Here is a 20,277-nt window from a genome sequence, read left to right as displayed (position 1 = left end):
ACAAGTTTTCTTTTGCTGCTGTAACAAATGATCACAAACTCAGTGGCTTCAAATGACACAAATGTATTATCTTATAGTTCTGTAGGTCAGAAGCCTGACACAGGTCTCTCTGGACTAAAATCAAGGTGCCAGTGGGGCTGTGATCCTTCCTAGGGGTTTTATAGAAAAACCTCTTTCCTTAAGTTGTCCAGCTTTTGGAGGCTGCTCATGTTCCTTGGTTCATGGTTCCCTTTCTGAATTTCAAAGCTAACAACATAACAATCCTCTGACCCTGCTTTCACCATCACAGCTCTTTCTCTGACCCGGCTGGGGATGGGTTTCTGCTTTTCCAGATTCGTGAAATTAGATGGGATCCACCTGGGTGACCTAGGCTACTCTCCCCCTCTCAAATGTTTTGACCTTAATCACACCTGCAGAGTTTGCTTTGCTGTGTGAGGTGACATATTCACAGGCTGTGCAGATTAGATTGTAGCTTTATTTGGGGGCCATTTCACGCCCTACTGCAGCCTAATAATTTTTTTAATTGAAAACCGAACTTGTAAAATAACATTAACTCTGCATTCTGTTTTATTGTTCTGAAGGTTGTTGTGGTTTTGTAACTTTTCTGGATGTAAACTGTGGAGTGTGGGGTGCAACTTATTAATGATGTCTTTGCTCAGTTTTTTGTTTTAGCCCTAGCTCCCTAGAGGTCTCCCCTGTGATTGCGTAGTGGGCAGCCAGTGACATGGCCAGGGTTGTTGCTCAAACATCTTTAACCTAAAAGGCTTCCCTCCCTCTGCTGTGTGTGGGAAGGTGTGTGCAGGTCAAAGTTGCAGTCCTCTCACTCGGCTTCTACTTTTTGTCAGGCTTTTTTGCGCCCCCTTTATGGATGTGCAGTTTCCTCGTTACCCAGATGCTATGTATGGAGAGCTTGTCTCAGTTCTTCTAGGACTGTGGGGAGGGTGGTGGATAGGAATAGCTCCAGGCAAGCAGACTAGAGACTCTTGCTTTGCTTACCCTAAGCTCTAGCTAGTTTTTTGTTTTTTGTTCTTTTTAAAGAATGAACAACTTCCCAATTTGTTGTCTACCTTTGGTCACTTTCTACTGCTCTGAGGTGGTTGCTTTTGGCAATTCTGTCCAGTTTTATACTCGTTTTTGCAGAGAAGACTCTGATCACTTCATACCATCTTTACCAAAGTTTATATGCATAGGGTTGTTTGAAAATAAATTGAACTACAGTCAGTTAAGCGTCTGCCTTCTGCTCAGGTCATGATCCCAGAGTCCTGGGATCGAGTCCCACTTCAGGCTCCCTGCTCAGCGGGGAGCCTGCTTCTCCCCCTGCTTGTGTGCACGCTCTCCCTCTCTCTCTCTCTCTGAATAAATAAAATGTTAAAAAAAAGAAAGAAAGAAACTGAGCTAAAGCAGGTAGAGTCCTTAGATCAGGACCTGATATGTAGCAAGGGCTCTAACTGTATCTATTATAACCATCATTATTGTTACTAGTGACAAAAACAACTAGACAGTCACATTTCCAGCATATTCATAGTTACCCATTATAGAGCTTTTTTTGTTTTTTTTTTTTCTTTTGTATGCGACCCTCCAGCCTCTTTCTTCTAGAAAGTCCTTTACTACAGACCAGGTGTCTGCCAGCTTTTTCTGTACAGAGCTAGGTGGTAAGTGTGTTAGGCTTTGCAAGCCATACAGTCAACTCCTAAGTCCTGCTGATGTGTCAGGAAGGGAGCCACCGACCGTCTGCAAAGGAGTGGGTGTGGCCGTGCACCAAACTATTTGTGAAAACACGCCACAGGGGGGATCTGGCCTTGGCACCGTAGTTTGCCAACCCTGCTGTAGACTCACTTTCTCATGAGGCTGCATCTCAGCAGTGCCAACTTTTATGCCCCAACAGACTTTTTTTTTTTTTTTTTAAATCACCAAAGAAGAGAGAACATTTCTACTTCCCGGCACCACATTCCAGAACCTCCCAACACCTGTGTTCTGGGAGTTTACGCTTCTTCAAGGCCTCTGGGCTCTCAAGTACTTGGCATCTGTATCAGCTGATTTCAATAAAAGGACCAGTCATATTTCTGGAATACATGTCAACAACAGTGTTGTCAGATACAGACACACAACTTGGTAAGATTATTGATGGCAAACTGTATTTCATCTATTTACAACTAGATTATGCAGCTTTTTTTATGAATTTTTAATTTTTTATATGTATCATTTTTCCCTCCAAATAAGGGATGTTTGTTTGTATGTACATTTTTTTAAACCACAGCGTTCCATTCTTGATTCAGCATTCAGTCTTTGGAGATCATTAAATAACTAGATTATCTATTAACCTAATTGTTCTTTACACACTGGCTTTGTACCTTGAAATTAAAACAGAGCATTAAATCAGGTTTTAAGACTTTTTATTTTTAAATATACATTCCAAAGGGTATATAAATCACACGTGAGCTGTTTAAAGAGTTATAAAGTGTGCATATAACTGCTTTATGTTCTTCCTGGATAGAGAAGGACTTTAGGGTACTTGAATCCTGTTTTATTTACTATTGACATGTATACTATGATTATTGTATATTTTTATTTTTACCATATTTTTAACTCCCACAAAACTACTGTTTTATTTGTCTGTTTGTAGGTTTGCCCATATTCGGCATTCTCTTTGTTCTTCATTCCTCCTTGTACCTTAGACCTTCCATCTTGGCTCACTTTCCTTCTTCCAGAAGTACATCCTTTAGAAATTCCTTTTGTTAAGATCTGCTGATGACAAATTCTCAGTTTTTGTTTTTTCAAAAAATGTCTCTATTTCATCTTACTCCTTTTTTTTTAAGACTCTTATTTTTTTTTTAAGACTCTTATTTTTTTACAGCAGTTTTAAGTGCACAGCAGAATTTTTTTCAGGTTTTTCATTATGTTGAGTTTTAAGAGTTCTTTGTATATTTAGGATAACAATCTTTTATCAGATGTGTCTTTTGTAAATATTTTCTCTCAGTCTGTGGCTTACCTTCCCATTCTCTTGACAGTGTCTTTTGCAGAGCAGAAGCTTTCAGTTTTCCAGCTTATCACTTATTTCTTTCCTGGATCATGTCTTCGGTGTTGTATCTAAAAAGGCATCATTGGGGATGCCTGGGTGGCTCAGTTGGTTAAGCGTCTGCCTTCGGCTCAGGTCATGATCCTGGGGTCCTGGGATCGAGCCCCTTGCTCAGCAGGGAGCCTGCTTCTCCCTCTCCCTCTGCCTGCCGCTCCCCCTGCTCTCTCTGTCAAATAAATAAATGAAAAATCTTTAAAAAAACTAAAAAAAAAAGCATCACCATACCCAAAATTATCTAGGCTTTCCCCTGGGTTGTCTGCTAGCAGTTTCATGGCTTGCATTTTACATTTAGATCTATTATCCATTTTGAGTTCATTTTTGTGAAGGGCATAAGACCTGGGTTTGTTTGTTTGTTTTTTGTAATGTGGATGTTTTGTTGCTTCAGCACCATTTGTTGAAAACACCTGTCTTTGCTCCTTTGTGTTACCTTTGCTCCTTCATCAAAGATCAGTCAACTGTACATATGTGGGTCTTTCAGAGCTCCCTGTTCTGTTCCCTTGATCTGCTTGTTCTTTGCCACGCTGTCTTGATTACCATAGCTTTAGAATCAGTCTTGAAGTTGGGTATATTGATTCCTCCAACTTTGTTCTTCTGCAGTGTTATGTTGGGTATTCTGGGTCTTTTTGCCTCCGTGTAAACTTAGAATCAGTTTACTGACATCCACAAAATAACTTCCTGGGACTTTGATTGGGATTGCATCGAATCTATAAACCAAGTTGGGAAAAACTGACATCTTTGACAATATTGAATCTTCTTATCAACACACATGGAATACTTTTCCATTTATTTAGTTCTTTGATTTCATTCATCAGAGGTTTGTAGTTTTCCTTATATAGAGCTTGTACATATTTCTTTAGATTTATATCTCAGTATTTTATTTTGGGTGGGTGTACTAATGTCTCATTCTTTTTTTAATAGTTTATTGAAATATAATTCATAGAGAGGCACCTGGGTGGCTCAGTCAGTTAAGCATCTGCCTTTTGCTCAGGTCATGATCTCAGGGTCCTGGGGTGGAGCCCCATATCGGGCTTTCCACTCAGCGGGAGGTCTGCTTCTTCCTCTCCCTCTGCCCCTCCCCCTGCTTACGCTCTCTCTCTCTCTCTCCGTCAAATATGTAAATAAAATCTTTTAAAAAAGAAATATAATTTATAGAACCATACAATTTACCCATCAAAAACATACAATTCATTATATTCAAAGACATGTGCAGCCATTGCCACATTCAATTTTAGAACATTTTCTTCACCTCAAAAAGCAGCCCTGAACCCTTCACCTGTACACTCAGATTCGTGAAAGATACAGGAATTCTTTGTGCTAGGCACATTGAAGATATTATTCTACTGGTTTCTGGCTTTCTGTTGTCCTTACAGTGACTCTTTTCAATGTAGTCTGTCTCCTGCAATTGGCAAGAAGGGAGGATTCTCTGTTAGACCCTATGATGTTAGGTAGACACTGGACTTGCTCTTATGCCCCCCAAGCTTAAAACAAACAAACAAACAAACAAAACAGAGGAAGCCAGAGGCTCCAGCATATGAGCTTACCATAGTTGCACCATTCTACTTACTTCTCACGTGTCCCTCTTCACTTAGATTTTGGCCTGACAATTCTTTACTATCTTGCCAGCATTTTATTACATTTTAAAATATCTTTTTATATTTCAGTCATGCTGGCCAGCCTTTTTGAAATACTTCTAAATATTGTTAAATATTTTACACCCTAAAAAAGAGGACTGCAAGACATGAAATGGGCAAAAGCCAGACACAGGAAAGCACTGTCCCCATTATGAGCATTAAAGGAAACTGTTTGCATACAGTGGAGTACCACCCTGCCTGCCTGGAGGATTCTGACCAGTCCTTACCACTGTGCTACAGGCAGTACCAGCTCTGTGGGCAGCACCACGTGGTCTCCCTGCTGCTAGCCAAACTGCCGGGAGCCCAGGGTCTGGCAAGTGGGTGAGAAAATTGTGCATGAATCCAGCATTACATGAAAATAGTTAAACATAATTTGCAAGTTACAAATATGATACAGGCAATGTCTTCACGGTTCACTTTTTTTTTTTTAAGATTTTATTTATTTGACAGAGAGAGACACAGTGAGAGAGGGAACACAAGTGGGGAGTGGGAGAGGGAGAAGCAGGCTTCCTGCTGAGCAGGGAGCAAGATGTGCGGCTTGATCCCAGGACCGTGGGATCATGACCTGAGCCGAAGGCAGAAGCTTAACGACTGAGCCACCCAGGCACCCCTGCAGTTCACTTTTCAAAAAGAAGATGAAAACACAAACTTTCAGGTTCAAAATTCAACCCCATCTGCAACAGAAGCATTTCCTTAACAAGGCAGCTCCGTGCCCCTCATCCAGTATCATCTCAACTACCACTATCCGCCAGGCTTCTCTCTGCATTGCTACCCATTCAGCTTGCATTTAAAAAAAAAAAACAGAGAAACGTAGAGGTGATCCAAGTGAGCCCTTTGGCTGTTGGAAATAACTTTTTTTATGCTATGGGGCCACTTTTTTTTAACTTTGCAATAAAATCAGGCAGTTTTCCCCATTGTTTATTTCAATGTGGATGTAACAGTGCGTTACATCTGATTACCGTAGGTTCACTAGCCCTGGACACTTAATGATACTAGCTTGTGTTTATATGTAGTTGGGAACATTTCTAAATGTTCTCCCACTCCTTGTCTTAGCATCAGGTTAATTGTGATGTGAAGTGGTCCATCAACTAACTACTTGGAAGACGCAGGTCTTGAGCCTGAATGTCCTAACTCCTTCATTTGAATTTATCTACTGTAAAACCTCTGCTTCTGAACCCGAATTACATAAACATTTAAAATAAACAAAAAGCTCTTTTGTTCTTCTCTGATTTAGAGTTTCTTTATAACAATAGGTAATGTACCAACAACTATAAATTGTTAAACTTCTAAGAGTAAGAAAGTTCTGCCTTTTGGGTGGAGGACCTCTATTTAGTGGAAATTAAGAGGCGTTAGAAATATAATCTTTGTGGGGGGTGCCTGGGTGGCTCAGTCGTTAAGCATCTGCCTTCGGCTCAGGTCATGATCCCAGAGTCCTGGGATCGAGCCCTGCATCGGGCTCTCTGCTCGGGAAGCAGGCTTCCCACGGAGTTGCTTCTCCCTCTCCCACTCTCCCTGCTTGTGTTCTCTCTCTCGCTGTGTCTCTCTCTGTCAGATAAATAAATAAATAATCTTTAAAAATATATATATAATCTTTGTGTAAGGAGATGATTCTCCTTACTCATTTTGTGGGATAAAATAAACCCAAGAAAAATCTAATTTTTGTCTAAAAGACAAAAATCTCACTGTAATGTTATAAAATGCTGTCATAATATATGGTAGAATTGTAAGAGGCACATGAATTTTATTTTCTCATACTCAAGGGGTAGGTGGTGGGGCTGTATGGCAGATGCACCTGTCAGTGATGTGGGGCCAACAACACATATCACAGATAAAACAGGAGGTGAGGGTTCAATTGAGGCCAGAACCCAGGATCATCTTTTTTTAGAAACAAGTGAGAATTCATAGCTCTGATCTTCCTGTCACCAGCAAGGCAGGCAGTAGGAGTGATGGAGAAGTAAGGATTCATTGCCCCTGTTGGGGAAGAGCACTTCTCTGGACTAACTGTGTAATTAATTAAGCTCATGGTAAGAGATGGTTCTTGTTCTAAGGCAGTTTCTAGGATGGTATGATCTTTTCTTTTGGTTTCATTTCCCGATGTTAGGATCTTTTTTTCTTTTTTAAACTAACAGCAACAAAAGTGTTACATATTACAAATGAAGCTACCCTACCACAAAGGCATAAAACAACTTTCATACAGCAGCTGGTTTAACTTAAGCCAAGCCTGAGGAACATCACATGACTCCATCTGCCTTTTCACGCTTCCTTGGCCCAGTCCCCCATGAGTTTCCATGTCATTTCTATATGAGGCTTAGAATTCATTAAAAATCCAGAATTTTTTAAACTTGAGGCAGTTATCTGCCAGAATCCATAATTCCCAAAAGTGAAAAAGTAAAACCCAGTGTCCTGTTTTTTATTATGAAAAATTTCAAACATACACAAAAATAGAGTAATATGATGAACTTTCTTATATCCCTCATCCAGGTTCAATAATTATCAAAATTTTACAACACTTACTTTATCCCTCCCCCCTTTTTGTTGAATTGTTTTATTCTATTTTGCGGTTCTTAGCATTTCTGAATCTGTTACTTGCTGTCTTTTATTACTTTTGGAAATTCTCAGCCATTATGGCTTCATATATTGCTTCAGCCCCATTCCCTTTCTAACCTAATTTGAAATTCTAGTTAACATATATGAGACCCGGGTCCTTTACTTGCCATTTCATTTCCTCTCCATGTTTTGACCTGCCTTCCAGTTTGCTAATTCTTTCTTTGGCTATGATGCATCTGATGTTAAGCTATTAAGTTCTGAACTCCAGTTTTCTAATTTTCAGTTCCAGAAATTTCATTGGTTATATTTTATTTCTAATTTTTTGCTAAAGTTCTTTTCTATTATTTAAGTTCTCAAACATACTTTTTACATTTAAAGACCTGTTGGTTTAAAGACCCAACTTGTTGAGTATCTATAGGTCTGTTTCATTGTCTGTGTTTTTTTTTCTCTTGGCTTTCAGACAGTCCTTTGTTTTTTGTATGCCCCGTTATAATTTTACTGAATGTCCTGCAGTTGGACATTGAACAGGAATAATTATAGGTTCAGGATGACATTTTACTTCAAAGAGAATTTACTTTTGCTTCTGGTAGTTTGTAGGAACAGATCACCTTAATCCATTCAGGGTTTGAACAGATCGAGTCTTTGTGAGGGCTGGTCTCTTTCTGGCCTACTACTACTCTTACCTTACCCTTTGGGGGTCACAAATGAAAGCCAAGGATGTTTACCAGGGCTCCTTTCCATCCTTGTTGCACCCTGAGCTTGTTTCTGTGTGTCCATTTCTGTGAGACTGCCAAAACCTTTGCTCAGCTCTTGAGCCTGTCTGCCTCTGCGTTCAAGTCAGCAAAGGGAAAAGTGGCAACAGATGTAAGGATCACCTTCTTGAGCTTCTGTTTTTTCCGCAGTTTTGACTCTTCCAGATCCCTCGGCCTCAGTGGGTCTGTGATACCTTCAAACAATTATTTTGTAAATTTTGTCTAACTTTTCTTGTTTTTAACAAGGAGTTTGGTCTGAAACAAACTAATCCACCATTGCTGGAAGACAAATTCTGCTGAGGAAATTTAAATCAAATCTCAGACATTACATCATTTTATCCATTCATTAGCTTGCATCTTGGAAAAATGCGGACATTTCCTTATATGCCAACAATGCTGTTTCATGTTCAGATTTCCTAGAATTCCCAGAAATGTCTTTTAATGATTGTTTTGTTTGAGGTCAAATACACAAGGTCTATATGTGACATTTGGTTGTTGTATCTTTTGAGTCTCTTTTAATGTAGAGTGCTCTCCTCCCCTGCCATCTTTTTCTTTTCATGCCATTGACCTGTTGAAATTCTGTATCAAAGTGCTGTAGAATTTTCCATATCTTGGTTTAGCTGGTTGCTTTTATTTGAGCCTCTATCACTTGTTTTTCCTATGAAATGGAATTTAACTGCATGGGCTTGATTAAATTCAGTTTTGTTTTTGGCAAGGATGCTTTATAGGTAGTGCAGAGTAATTCCTGTTGTATGACATCAGAGAGCACACGATGTTTGATTTTTACACTGTAAGGATGCGAACATTGATCAGTGGGTTCTGATGGTAACAACGTAATCCATCCATTATAAAATTCTCCATCATTCTTTGATCTCTTTGGTTACTGTGAAATACAGTTTATAGAGGAAAGTTAAGCTCTTCTTTTAAATTCAGTCATGTCTTTGGGGTGCCTGGGTGGCTCAGTCGTTAAGCATCTGCCTTCGGCTCAGGTCATGATCTCAGGATCCTGGGATCGAGCCCCGCATCGGGCTCCCTGCTTGGCGGGAAGCCTGCTTCTCCCTCTGCCACTCCCCCTGCTTGTGTTCCCTCTCTCGCTGTGTCTCTCTCTGTCAAATAAATAAAACCTTTAAAAAATAAAAATAAAAAAATAAACTCAGTCATGTCTTTTACATCAGCTCTAAAAAAAATCATCCCAAACAATCCATGTTTTTTTCCTGCTTTCAGTGCCAGACTACTACCTGTAGTGAAGCGGTATAATTGGTAATTACGTCATGTGGAGAAACCTCAGCAGGAGCAGCAGTGCACGTCCTGCCACCAGGACTTCAATAGCCTTTGAGCTTGAGGCATTCCACTTTCTGGATTTGCAGCCTCCTCGCAAAGTAGGGCAGCAAAATCTTGGTGCTTATGGGTCTGAGTTAAAGCTAGTATGTGTGCCGCTGCTTTGCTCTGCTTGTTTAAACACATTCCTTCCTAGGCACTTACTCACCACAGAAACACCAAAGGCAGTTTTTCCCTCCTAGGCCCAGCATTCGGGAGCGCATGATCGCTAGCATTGTACCTACAGAAAGGGAATTTATAATGCCCCAACAACTGTTCCAGGAGCCCGTGGCCCCTTCCGGTCTGGACCAGTTCAAGTTATGTGGCTCCGGGAACCCTCCCCTGGTCACCGAGGGCTCTACTGTTTCTGGAGCCCCACATCTGTGCCATGGCAGCCCTCACACTCCTCTCCGTGTCGTGATTTTATCTGCCTCACTTCTGCAACTAGACTGTGTCTCAGCCAGGGCAGGGACTCTCCTGGGACTTCTCATTCCTTACCACTCTGGGCACAGAGCACAGCATCTCATAGGCTCCCCTACGCCCTCCCCTTCCCACTCAGACTCCTACCTTGGTCCCCACACTCCTAGTCCCCCCTGAGGCCGTTCCTGAGTCAGACTCTTTGCTGGCCTTCATTTTTGGCAGTGCCATGATTGAAGACAGCCGGCAGGCCCTCCTCTGTCCTCATCGCGGTCACCCACGTGCCCTTGCTGGGGACCTTCTCCCAGCAGGAGTGAGCTTCACTGGTGTTGCTCTTGGTGCAACTCCAGCAAGTAATCGTGATTGTTATTCCAGATGGCAGCTGGGAGGCTTCCAGAAACAATCCAGGCATACGGTCAGCGCTTGCCGGAGCCATGACACTGCTCCGTAAATATTTATGTGCAAGTCCTCCTCGCAGACACATTCCGCTCATCCTCTCCTGACTGAACTTCACTTTGTTTTTGTTTAGTATCTTTAAGCAACAAGAGCAGGTACCTGTCAGGGCATAATTATGTGCCACTTTCTCTCCCGGCGTGGAACCGAGGATTTTTCTTTCCTTCTGTTAACTGGCATGACAGACATCCATTTAGTGGTATGATTTTTAGTATAAAATTACTTTTTGCCTTTAAATTTAATTATTCCACATTCATAGCAATAAAATCAAATCCCAAATCCAGGTGTGCTTTTCAGGGAAAGTGTCCGGGGCAATTACCTCCTGATAATGGTGTCCTGTACTTAAGCCTTTTGTCTGCAGATCTTAAAATCTCTTCCACGCAAGTAGATAATGATGTTCATTTTGTCGGGGGTGAGGGGTGAAGTGATTGATCTCCTGGCCTACTCAAGCGGTGAAGAAAAATCCAAGACCCAGGTGTCGCCTTTGTTTCTCCCCTCCCCCTCCCTTCGCAGTTCTTTCAAAGAAGCATGGCCGACCTTCTATCGCTTGAAATACCTCCCTCTCAAGGACTCCTTTCCACTTTTTGAAGAGCACGAATGAAAGGAGTTTCTATGTATCACATTTCGTGTGGGGAAGAGTTGAGGTTCAGGGAGAAGAAATGGTGAGGAGACGTGTGTCCACTTACCAGAGAATATGTGTCTCCTGGTAGATCTGCCTCCTCTGTTACACAGTAGAGCTTAAATGTGGTTCCATGAGTTTACAAGTGAGAAGTGGTCAGAGCAGAGCTTGGCACATAGCGAGCCCTATGTGAGTCATGACTCTTAGGGCAGAACCTGTGGTCTCTGGATCAGCAGCATTTGGAGTGTGCCCTTGCTCATGTTAGCAGTGTAAATGTGCTTCCCTCTTCCCCATCCAGCCAGGCTTGCCCAAACCCTTGAGAGCCAGTTTATATCCTGTTTCCTTCCTCCAGGAAACCTTCCTGCTCCAACCAACCACCAGGCACCTCTCTCTCTTTCATAACTCTTGCATTATTCTCTCAATGTAATTCAATCCCCTTGAACTAAGCATTACCATGTACTAAGGTAGGCCTCATTTGGGCACAAAATCATGCCCTCTCCTGTCATATTTTGTAACTGTGGTATGAATGTTTGTCTTGTGTCTGGTGGGATTATTGGGCCTTGAGGGGAAAGCTTATAGCTAAACAGCCCCGAGCCCCAGGAACAATCCTGTACATACAGGAGGAGTTCGGTAGACTCTAAGGATAGATGTTGCAGGGGATAGAAGCAGCCAAACTGTACACATTTTATTGACTCTGATATAATAAATTCTTGTTGAATCACATGCAAGTTATATCAGGTTTGGAGCATAGCCCTTCATTTTCATTCTTTGCTCTCCTTACAACACCCTCTTCTATTCTGATACATGGGAAAGAGGTCAAGCTTATATTGAGCTTCTCCTGCACGCGGGACATCATGGCAAACACAGATGGGGGGCCGGAATAAAAGCTCCATAATCCAGTGAGATGATAAGTAAATACACAGGTCCTGTACGAAAGATGGGCCATGATGAACTCCAAGGGCTTGGCAGTTAAAAGGAGGGTATGGTAGTATCTCTGTGGGGAGTCGCGAACACTTCATTCATCGACTCAATATGTATTGAGCGGCCATCTTCTGTTCGAAGGCTGTTCTAAGTGCTGGAGCCTCACAGGCGAGGCTGGAGTATAAGCTCATCAACTGGTCTCTCCAACCCACCCCCAGAGAGAAACGCAGAGGTCCAACCTTGTCTCCTTTCTCTCGTGTTGATTAGAGAGACTTTCCAGTCCTGTCATTTCTTTCCTAACACAGGATGCCGCCCCATCCTGACCGCCCAGCTAGCTTCCTCTCGATAGGGGTCAATGGGGTCTGCCCACCCCTTTCATGGTCTCCTGATGGAACGCCGACCGCAAAGGTGAGACCTGCTGACCCTGTTTGCCCTTTGGTTTCTTCCAGGATTTTTTTCCCCGGAAGCCATCCTGTCAGAGGGGTGCAGGTAATGAAAGTGGGCAAACTACAGTTGCACCAAGGCATGTTCCCCCAGGCGATGAAGAACCTCAGACTGGTGAGTGTGCCGAGACCGCGTGTCCTTCTGCAGGGAGTACCAGGTCTGCCTGTCGCTAGGCCATTTCCTTGTGATTTTTAGCGACTCTGCACATGCACACTTGTCTGCACGCACACGCGCATGCACACACACGTTGGCGTGCACGCGCATGCCCATAAATGTTTAATGACCAGCTCTGAGAAAACCTGATTTGTGATGTTTGCTGATTTCTGTGGTCTAAATGTGCGCACTGTGGCTGATCTCAAACTACCCATATAAAATCAACCAGCTCCTAAAATTCATGACACTAGAATAGTGAGCTCTTGCTAACGGGTGCAAACTGGCCTTCAGGACACCATTACACCTGTGCCCTACTCCAGGTGAGCAGGTCGGCTTCTCCTCCCAGTGTGCCGACACTGCCAGCAGAGCGTTCATCACATAGTACAGGCCCAGCTCAGAGGTGCTGCGGGCTTGGTTCCAAACCACTGCCATAAAGCCGGTATCGTGATCAAGAGAGTCCAGTGAATGTTTTGGCTTCCCAGTGTATATAGAAGTTACGTTGACATGATACTATCGTCTATGAAGTGTATACAGCATTATGTCGAAAGAAAAATATATACTTTTCTTAATTTAAAAATACTTTATTGCTAAAAAATGCTAACTGTCATCTGGGCTTTCAGCGAGTCATAATCTTTTTGCTGCTGGAGGGTCTTCCCTCCATGGTGGTGGCTGCTGACTGGTCAGGGTGGTGGGCGCTGAAGGTTGGGGTGGCCGTGGCAGTTTCTTAAATAAGACAGCAATGAGTTTGCCTCATCAATGGACTCTTCCTTTCACGGAGGATTTCTCTGTAGCATGTGATGCTATTTGATAGAATTGGAGCCATGGAGAACTTCCAGAATTAGAGTCAGTCCTCTCAAACCCTGCTGCAGATTTATCCACTCAGTTTCTGGAATATTCTAAATCCTTCATTGTCATTTCAGCCATCTTCACGGCATCTTCACCAGGAGTACATTCCATCTCAGGAAACCACTTTCTTTGCACATCTGTTCAGGTTTCATCATGAGATTGCAGCCCGTCAGTCCCGTCTTCAGGCTCCACTCCTGATTCTAGTTCTCCTGCTCTTTCCTGCCCATCTGCAGCGACTTGCTCCCCTGAAGTCTTGAACCCCTCAAAGTCACCCAACTTCTTCCAAACCCCTGTGAAAGTTGATATTTTGACCTCTTCCCATGAATCACAAATGTTCCTAATGGCATCTAGAGTAGATGAAATAGAAAGGTGAATCCTTTCCAGAAGGTTTTTGGTTTAGTTTACCCAGATCCATCAGAGGAATCATGCTCTGTGGCAGCTATTGCCCAATGAAATGTATTTCTTCAATAATAAGACTTGAAAGTGGAAATTACTTTGTGATCCATGGGCTTAGAATGGATGTTGTGTTAGCGGTCATGGAAACAAGATTAATCTCATTGTCCATCTCCATCAGAGTTCTTGGGTGCCCAGGTCCATTATCAGTAAGCAGTAATGTTTTGAAAGGAATCTTTTTTTTCTAAGTAGTAGGTCAGAACTTAAAGTTACCAGCTGCATTAGTGCCTGAGAGTCAGCCTGTCCTTTAAAGGTTTCAAGCCAGGCATTGACTTCTGTTCTCTAGCTATGAAAGTTCTAGATGGCATCTTCTTCCACTATAACGTTATTTTGTCTGTATTGAAAACCTGATGTTCAGTGTAGCCATCTTCATTAATTATCTTGGCTGGATCTTATGGATAACTCCATTAAGTTAGGTTAGGCTTTGGCTTAAGGGAATGTCATGGCTGTTTGATCTTCTATCCAGACCACCGAAACGTTCTCCATATGAGCAGTAAGGCTGTTTCACTTTCTAATCATTTGTGTGTTCACTAGAATAACACTTGTAACCCCCTTCAAGAGCTTTGGCTCACTGTTTGGTTCAAGAGGCCTAGCTTTTTCAACCTCTCAGCTTCAACATGCCTTCCTCACTCAGCTTAATCATTTATAGCTTTTGATTTAAAGTGAGAGACAGGCGACTCTTCCTTTCACCTGAACATACAGAGGCTATTGGAGGGGTATTAATTGGCCTAATTTCAATATCATGTCTCAGGGAACAGGGAGACCCAAGGAGGGGGTGGTGGTGAATGGCCAGTTGGTGGAGCAGTCAACACACACAATATTTATTTATTATTATATGTAATAATATATTTATTACATGTGTCTTATATGGGCATGGTTCATGGTGCTCCAAAACAATTGGTATGGTAACATCAAAGATCACAGATCACTATAACAAATATAATAATGATGAAAAAGTCGAACTGTCATTAGAATCACCAAAATGTGACACCAAGAGAGACACTGCGCAAATGCTGTTGGAAAATGATGCCTGTAGACTTGCTTGACACGGGGTTGCCACAAGCCTTCAATTAAAAAAAAAAGCATGGTATCTGGGAAGCACAATAAAGCAATAAGACAAGGTTTCCCATAGTAGGATTACCTGTCGCCGGGGAGACTGAGGTCTTTGCAGTTATCTTGGTAACCGGTTCAGTGCTGTACAAGGACCTGGAACGGAGGAGGTGTTCCTTGTTGGGGGAGGGAGGGAGAGAGGTCCATACGATGGTAACAGTAAGTGACAAGAAACTAAATGGGAAAACTGGATCTGTGTTGGAATACAAGAAAGAGCGATGTTGGGCACCTGGGTGGCTCAGTTGGTTAAGCGACTGCCTTCGGCTCAGGTCATGATCCTGGAGTCCCGGGATCGAGTCCCACATGGGGCTCCCTGCTCGGCGGGGAGTCTGCTTCTCCCTCTGACCCTCCCCCCCTCATGCTTTCTCTCTCTCATTCTCTCTCTCTCTCTCAAATAAATAAATAAGATCTTTGGGGAAAAAAAAAAAAAAGAAAGAGCGATGTTTATTTTCACCCTATCAGTGAGCCTCCATGCCCCTGGGCTCTCTGCTGCCCCGGCCTTTCCACCCCAGCAGAGCTCCCTCTCACCCAACCATGGCTTCCAGATGGAGAGCTGATGTGCTCACCTGGTCCAGGTGTTGGCGGGTCTCAGGGAGACCTGTTGTGTGTGGTTTCCCACAGAGCACCTGATACTTGAACAGGACCCTCTGGGCCACAGGGCCCTTGTGTGCAGAAGAGCTACAGCGGAGAGATCCCAGCCCTCCCTCAGGTTGCTCAGGGAAGGCCCAGGGACTGGCTGGTCCCATGACAGGGGCAGCTACCCACATGTAGAGGAGAAAAATCGCAAATGCCTGTAAGTTCCTTAAAAATGAAATTTCCTAGTGCTGGTTTTTTGCCCTTTTTTTTTTTTTAATGATAGCTATGTTCCCTTTCCCAGTCTTTTGTTGAAATAAGCCCATGGTCAACAGGAAGCACACTGGGATTCCTGAAGGCGCACGGCTCTTCCTGTGCTTTTTACCTTGTCTGACAGCCCCACCTAGACTGACGGAGGAACACCTAGCAGGCTCTCGCTGTCCCAGAGAAAACTTCCCTTCACTGGCCTGCTACTACCTGTCAGCTGGTCGAATCAGTGAGGCAGAAAATACTCCCTAAGAGGGTCTACTGTGAAAGTTTTGACAGAAAAATAACGGGGGGGAAATTTCCCACGTATATGATGTATCCAACCCAGGGTCACCTGCAAGTTGTTTTATAAGTGCTCAAATTAATCCTTTGTATTTCTGTGGGACTAGAAAGCATTAATACTGCTCACATGTAGGGGCGCCTGGGTGGCTCAGTCCGTTAGGTGTCCCAACTCTTGGTTTCGGCTCAGGTAGTGGTCTCAGGGTCGTGAGATCGACACCTGCATCAGGCTTAGGGTGGAGTTGGCTTAAGATTTTTTCTCCCTCTCCCTCTGCCCTTCTCCCCTCTCTCTCTAAAATAAATAAATAAATCTTTTTAAAAATTACTGCTCATTACTTATCTGGTCCCCATGACAGATGAGGTCAGTGGGGCAGATAGTTTCATTCCCATTTGAAAACTGAAGGAGCTAAGGCATGGAGACATTCAGGAGTCTGTCTAAAGTCATACTGAGGTAGAGCCAGGTCTAGTTTGTTCAACTTAATATGTTGATTAAATTCTTCTATTAATCTGAATAAGGCTCAGTGTTGTCCTTCCAATTCAGGGGGGGAGGCAGACATGTGAACAAGTCATTAAATCCAGGCTGGAATCCCAGGCTCTGTGCTTCTCCTCTAAACTAGCCCAGTGAGACTCACTAGTAAGACTCAGTTGCAGAAATCCCTTTAGATCTGCTGAGCCCCTGATGCCAACTGAGGGGAGATTTGGGTCGTTTGATTCCTCGTGTGAGGCTTTATTATCACCTCTGTGCTCAGAACTCTTGGAGGAAACATCCGCTGCAAAGGCAGGAACTTGGACAGACATCTAGAGGTCGATTTACGGGATCGCGTGGGCTGGGTGGATGCCGAGGCCATCACCAGCCCGCCTCACGGCCCTCTGCCCTTCTGCATCCCTCGGGCCTGGTTCCGTACTGCCTTCCTCACATTCTTCTTGCGATGTTACCTCGCCTCCAGAAGCTTCCTTTGTTAACTGTTTTAGCATCATCTCCTCCTGGTACGGAAGGAAGGCCCAGCAAGGACCCTGACAGCTGCAAACGGAAGATTCTCGGAGCAGCATCAGCAAGGCTGCCCCCAGGCCTGGGGTTAAAGCATGGCCTGACCCCACGCTTCCTGTTTGGCTCTGCAAGTCGCTGAGTCTCTTACCAGGTTTTGATTATCAACCGAAATGCAGCTATGTGCCCGGCCGTGTTGCCTGGTGGGGAGAGCCCTCAGGTTTAGAGTGAGGAGGCTCACGTGAGAGTCCCATGACTTGAAGCAAGACTCTGAATCCCTCTGAATAGAATTTTCTTGTTTTTAAAATGAAGATAATCCCTACACCGTAGAGTGGTTTGGATAAGTAAATGAGGTAGCGTGTGAGAGGGTTTTGCCAAGGCCCAAGTATTTTGAGACTATAAAGGATTTTCTTGATACATGAATCGTCGTTCTGATCATTCTCCCACTGTCCAGTCCCTTCAACACTTGGGTCTGTAGTTTGGGGTGATATGGCATTTCCACTTCGAACAGTTCTGTTCTGTAACAGTTCCCCAGCATTTCACATGGGCATGTTCTGTTTCCCCGAGTTGAATGGGAATTCCACAAGGGGCCCTGAACTTAAGTACCTTTTGTATCTCCTGGCACCACCTAACAGAGACACATGCCCCAAACATAGCAAGTTCTACTAAATATGTACTTGAATGAATAGAATTTTTAATGAATTGAGATCTTTAAAAGCCCCACCCTGATCCTGTCCTTTTAGCTAATACGTATATGTAATATGTCTCTGGCTAGTGGACCAGATCCTGTCTAGACCTTTGTTGACCATTTACTAGCAGAGTGAGGCTCCGATCACACCAATTCCAGTGTTTGGTGAGGGTTTTCCCACACCAACAAGCAATTCTGGGACACCAGCTAGGTGTCCTATAATTCAGTTCAGTTCTGACACTGTCTGCCCAGAAATAGCATCAGATGCCACAGGTGAGGGGCTTATTATTATTATTATTTATTATTATAAAAGCTATAAATCAGGAACAGCCAGAGAGAAGAGAGGCATAGGGGGCACAAACCTTCCATCCTCTCTCAGAGCTCACCACTCTTCCCAAATCTCTACGTCTTCACCAACCCGGAAGCTCTTTAAACCCCATCCTTTAAGGTTTTTATAGAGGCTTCATTACGTAGGTAGGATTAATTTGGCCTCTAACTCCCTTTGCTCCTCAGAGGTCAATCACGTGGTTGGTTTTCCTGGCAACCAGCCCCCAGCCTTAAGTGCTTTCTGAGAAAGTCACCTTATTAACATAACAAGAGACATTTTTATTGCTTGCTGCACTAGGGAACTTCCAAGGGTTTTAGAAGCTCCGGGTCAGAAACTAGGATTGAAGACCAAAGATACATCTGTCTTGTTACAAATTATGATGTCACACAGAGGGACAGGCAGGACATGTCCATTGCTTTGCAAGCTTGTAGGACCTGGGAGCCTAGGAGCAGGCCAGTTCATTCTGCAGAGAGCCTGTCTTCCTCAGTTTTCTTAGGGCTCAGGTAACCCGGAGAGGGGAAAGGGAAGATCTGTTCTTTGCCTTTGAAACTGACGTTTTCTTAGATATTCTTTCTTAGGAACTCTGGAAATAATAGGATGAAAGAACTTGAAAAGGGTTTCAAAGGCTGATTTTGGAGCAGAAGTGAGAAAAGCTTCAGAAACAGAAATTGGTTACAGATTCCATTAGGCCAGCCTCCGCCAGGAAAGGGATCCACTTAGCCCAACCCTGATTTGGTTTAGGCTTTCATCTCCACTGGGCTCAGCTGAAAGGCTTCTGACTGCTGCCACAGGCCAGTCCTGGGGTCCCTTTGCTGTGTTTCTCTCCTTCTTTCTCCTGTCTCTAATCTGTTTTCATTCCTTTCCACTTATTTCTTGGAAGAATTTTGTTAGCCGCTAATTTGACTTCTTGGAGCTCACGGGCAACTGTCTTGGTCGGGGCTGTCTCATCAGTGAACCTGTTTCTTTCCTGGGAGCTCTGCACGCGGCTGACTCCCTCACCCTGGGCTAGACTATATGCTTTGTTAGTGCCTTGTTAGCTGAAGGCAGGTTGGAAAACACCAGACTTCTTCCCCTTCGGTAATCATTTTTTATTTAGATGTAAATTGTTTACATTACAGTGTAACGTTCCTTTCCCTTTTCCTTTCGTTTTGTTGAAGCATTTTGCATTTTGAGGATCTTTCTAGCTTTTGCTGGGCCTGAGCAGGGAGCTCCTAGACGTTCCTCTCATTGTCATAGAGCTATTAGTTCATCCAGGGAAAGCTCAAAGCATAACCATACAGGTCTCTGTCTACTCCAGCCTATACCCTAAATTTAAGGCCCCCCAAATGGCTGATTTAGAGCATGCAATTCTGTGGTTCCCATTCTTTAATCTGCTACAGTGATTCTTAACCTCTTTGATCACGTTCTTATTTAGAAATCTGATAAGAACCACTGACTCGCTAGAGAAAAATGTACATACACACAACACCTTGTACACTGGGTGGGGGCGGGGACTTCAGGGACTGCCTGAAACCCTTCCTTGGACTCTGTAAGTGCCCATAGCCTCTGGATTAAAAAGCTGTCTTCTAAATGTGTAACATCACACCTTAGCATGTGGGCAGATGGGATGGAGAGAGAGGGGACAGAGTACAGACAGACACATTGTGCCATAATCTTCCATAATGCCTTCAAAGAGTTATTTGAATGTCCCTGGCTCTGATACATATGAATGCCTCCTACGGGCCTCCAAATAGAGAATATTAGTTTCAAGTGTATGTTTCTGAACCAAAAAAGGAGAAGTTAAGTAACAGAATGGTAAATAAAATGAAAGCATAGTGATTAAGTCCTATTAAAGGAAACAAGCAGAAACTTACCTACAGGAAAGTGTAAGCCCAGTACAAATAAGAAGCCAAGTGAGGATTCTGGACTTTTATCTCCACCTGGCAGTAACAAGGTGTTTTCTCCCCATTATTACCTCTTCATTCTCCTACTGGAGCAATGTCAGAGAAAGCCAGCTAAAACAGAAGGTTTAAATAAAATTTAGAATCTCAACCGAATATCCAGAATTTTCAGAATTCAATTGAAGATCACTTGTCATACCAAGAACCAGGACGATCTCAATCTTAATGGGGAAAAAAAAAAGGCAGTCCATAGATGCTGACAGAGATTTTAAAGCAGCCATTATAAAAATGTTTTAATGAGCAATTATGAACACCCTCAAAACAAATGAAAAAATAGAAAGTCTCAGCAACAAGATAGAAAATATAAAGAAGTTGCAGGGTCCCTGGGTGGCTTAGTCGGTTGAGCATCTGCCTTCAGCTCAGGTCATGATCCCAGGGTTCTGGGATCGAGCCCTACATTGGGCTCTCTGCTCAGCAGTGAGTCTCCTTCTTCCTCTCTGTGATCCTCTCACTCTCACTCTCTCTCAAATAAATAAAA

At 43.3% G+C, this 20,277-nt stretch overlaps 1 protein-coding gene across 2 annotated transcripts in view; it reads left to right on the top strand.

The window, feature by feature from the left end:
• The window catches only part of SMYD3 (SET and MYND domain containing 3), a 713,184-nt gene that overhangs the window by 684,454 nt on the left and 8,453 nt on the right, over nt 1-20,277 (top strand). For both annotated transcript variants that reach the window (XM_044915966.1, XM_044915965.1), the window contains one exon: nt 12,183-12,291. In XM_044915966.1, coding sequence (XP_044771901.1) covers nt 12,183-12,291 — 109 coding nt within the window. The remainder of the gene's footprint in view (nt 1-12,182; nt 12,292-20,277) is intronic.

The sequence above is a fragment of the Neomonachus schauinslandi genome, chromosome 6 (genome assembly GCF_002201575.2).
Source record: "Neomonachus schauinslandi chromosome 6, ASM220157v2, whole genome shotgun sequence".
NCBI lineage: Eukaryota > Metazoa > Chordata > Mammalia > Carnivora > Phocidae > Neomonachus > Neomonachus schauinslandi.
The sequence above is the reverse complement of the archived record's forward strand: the minus strand, read 5'-3'. Positions and strand labels throughout refer to the sequence as shown.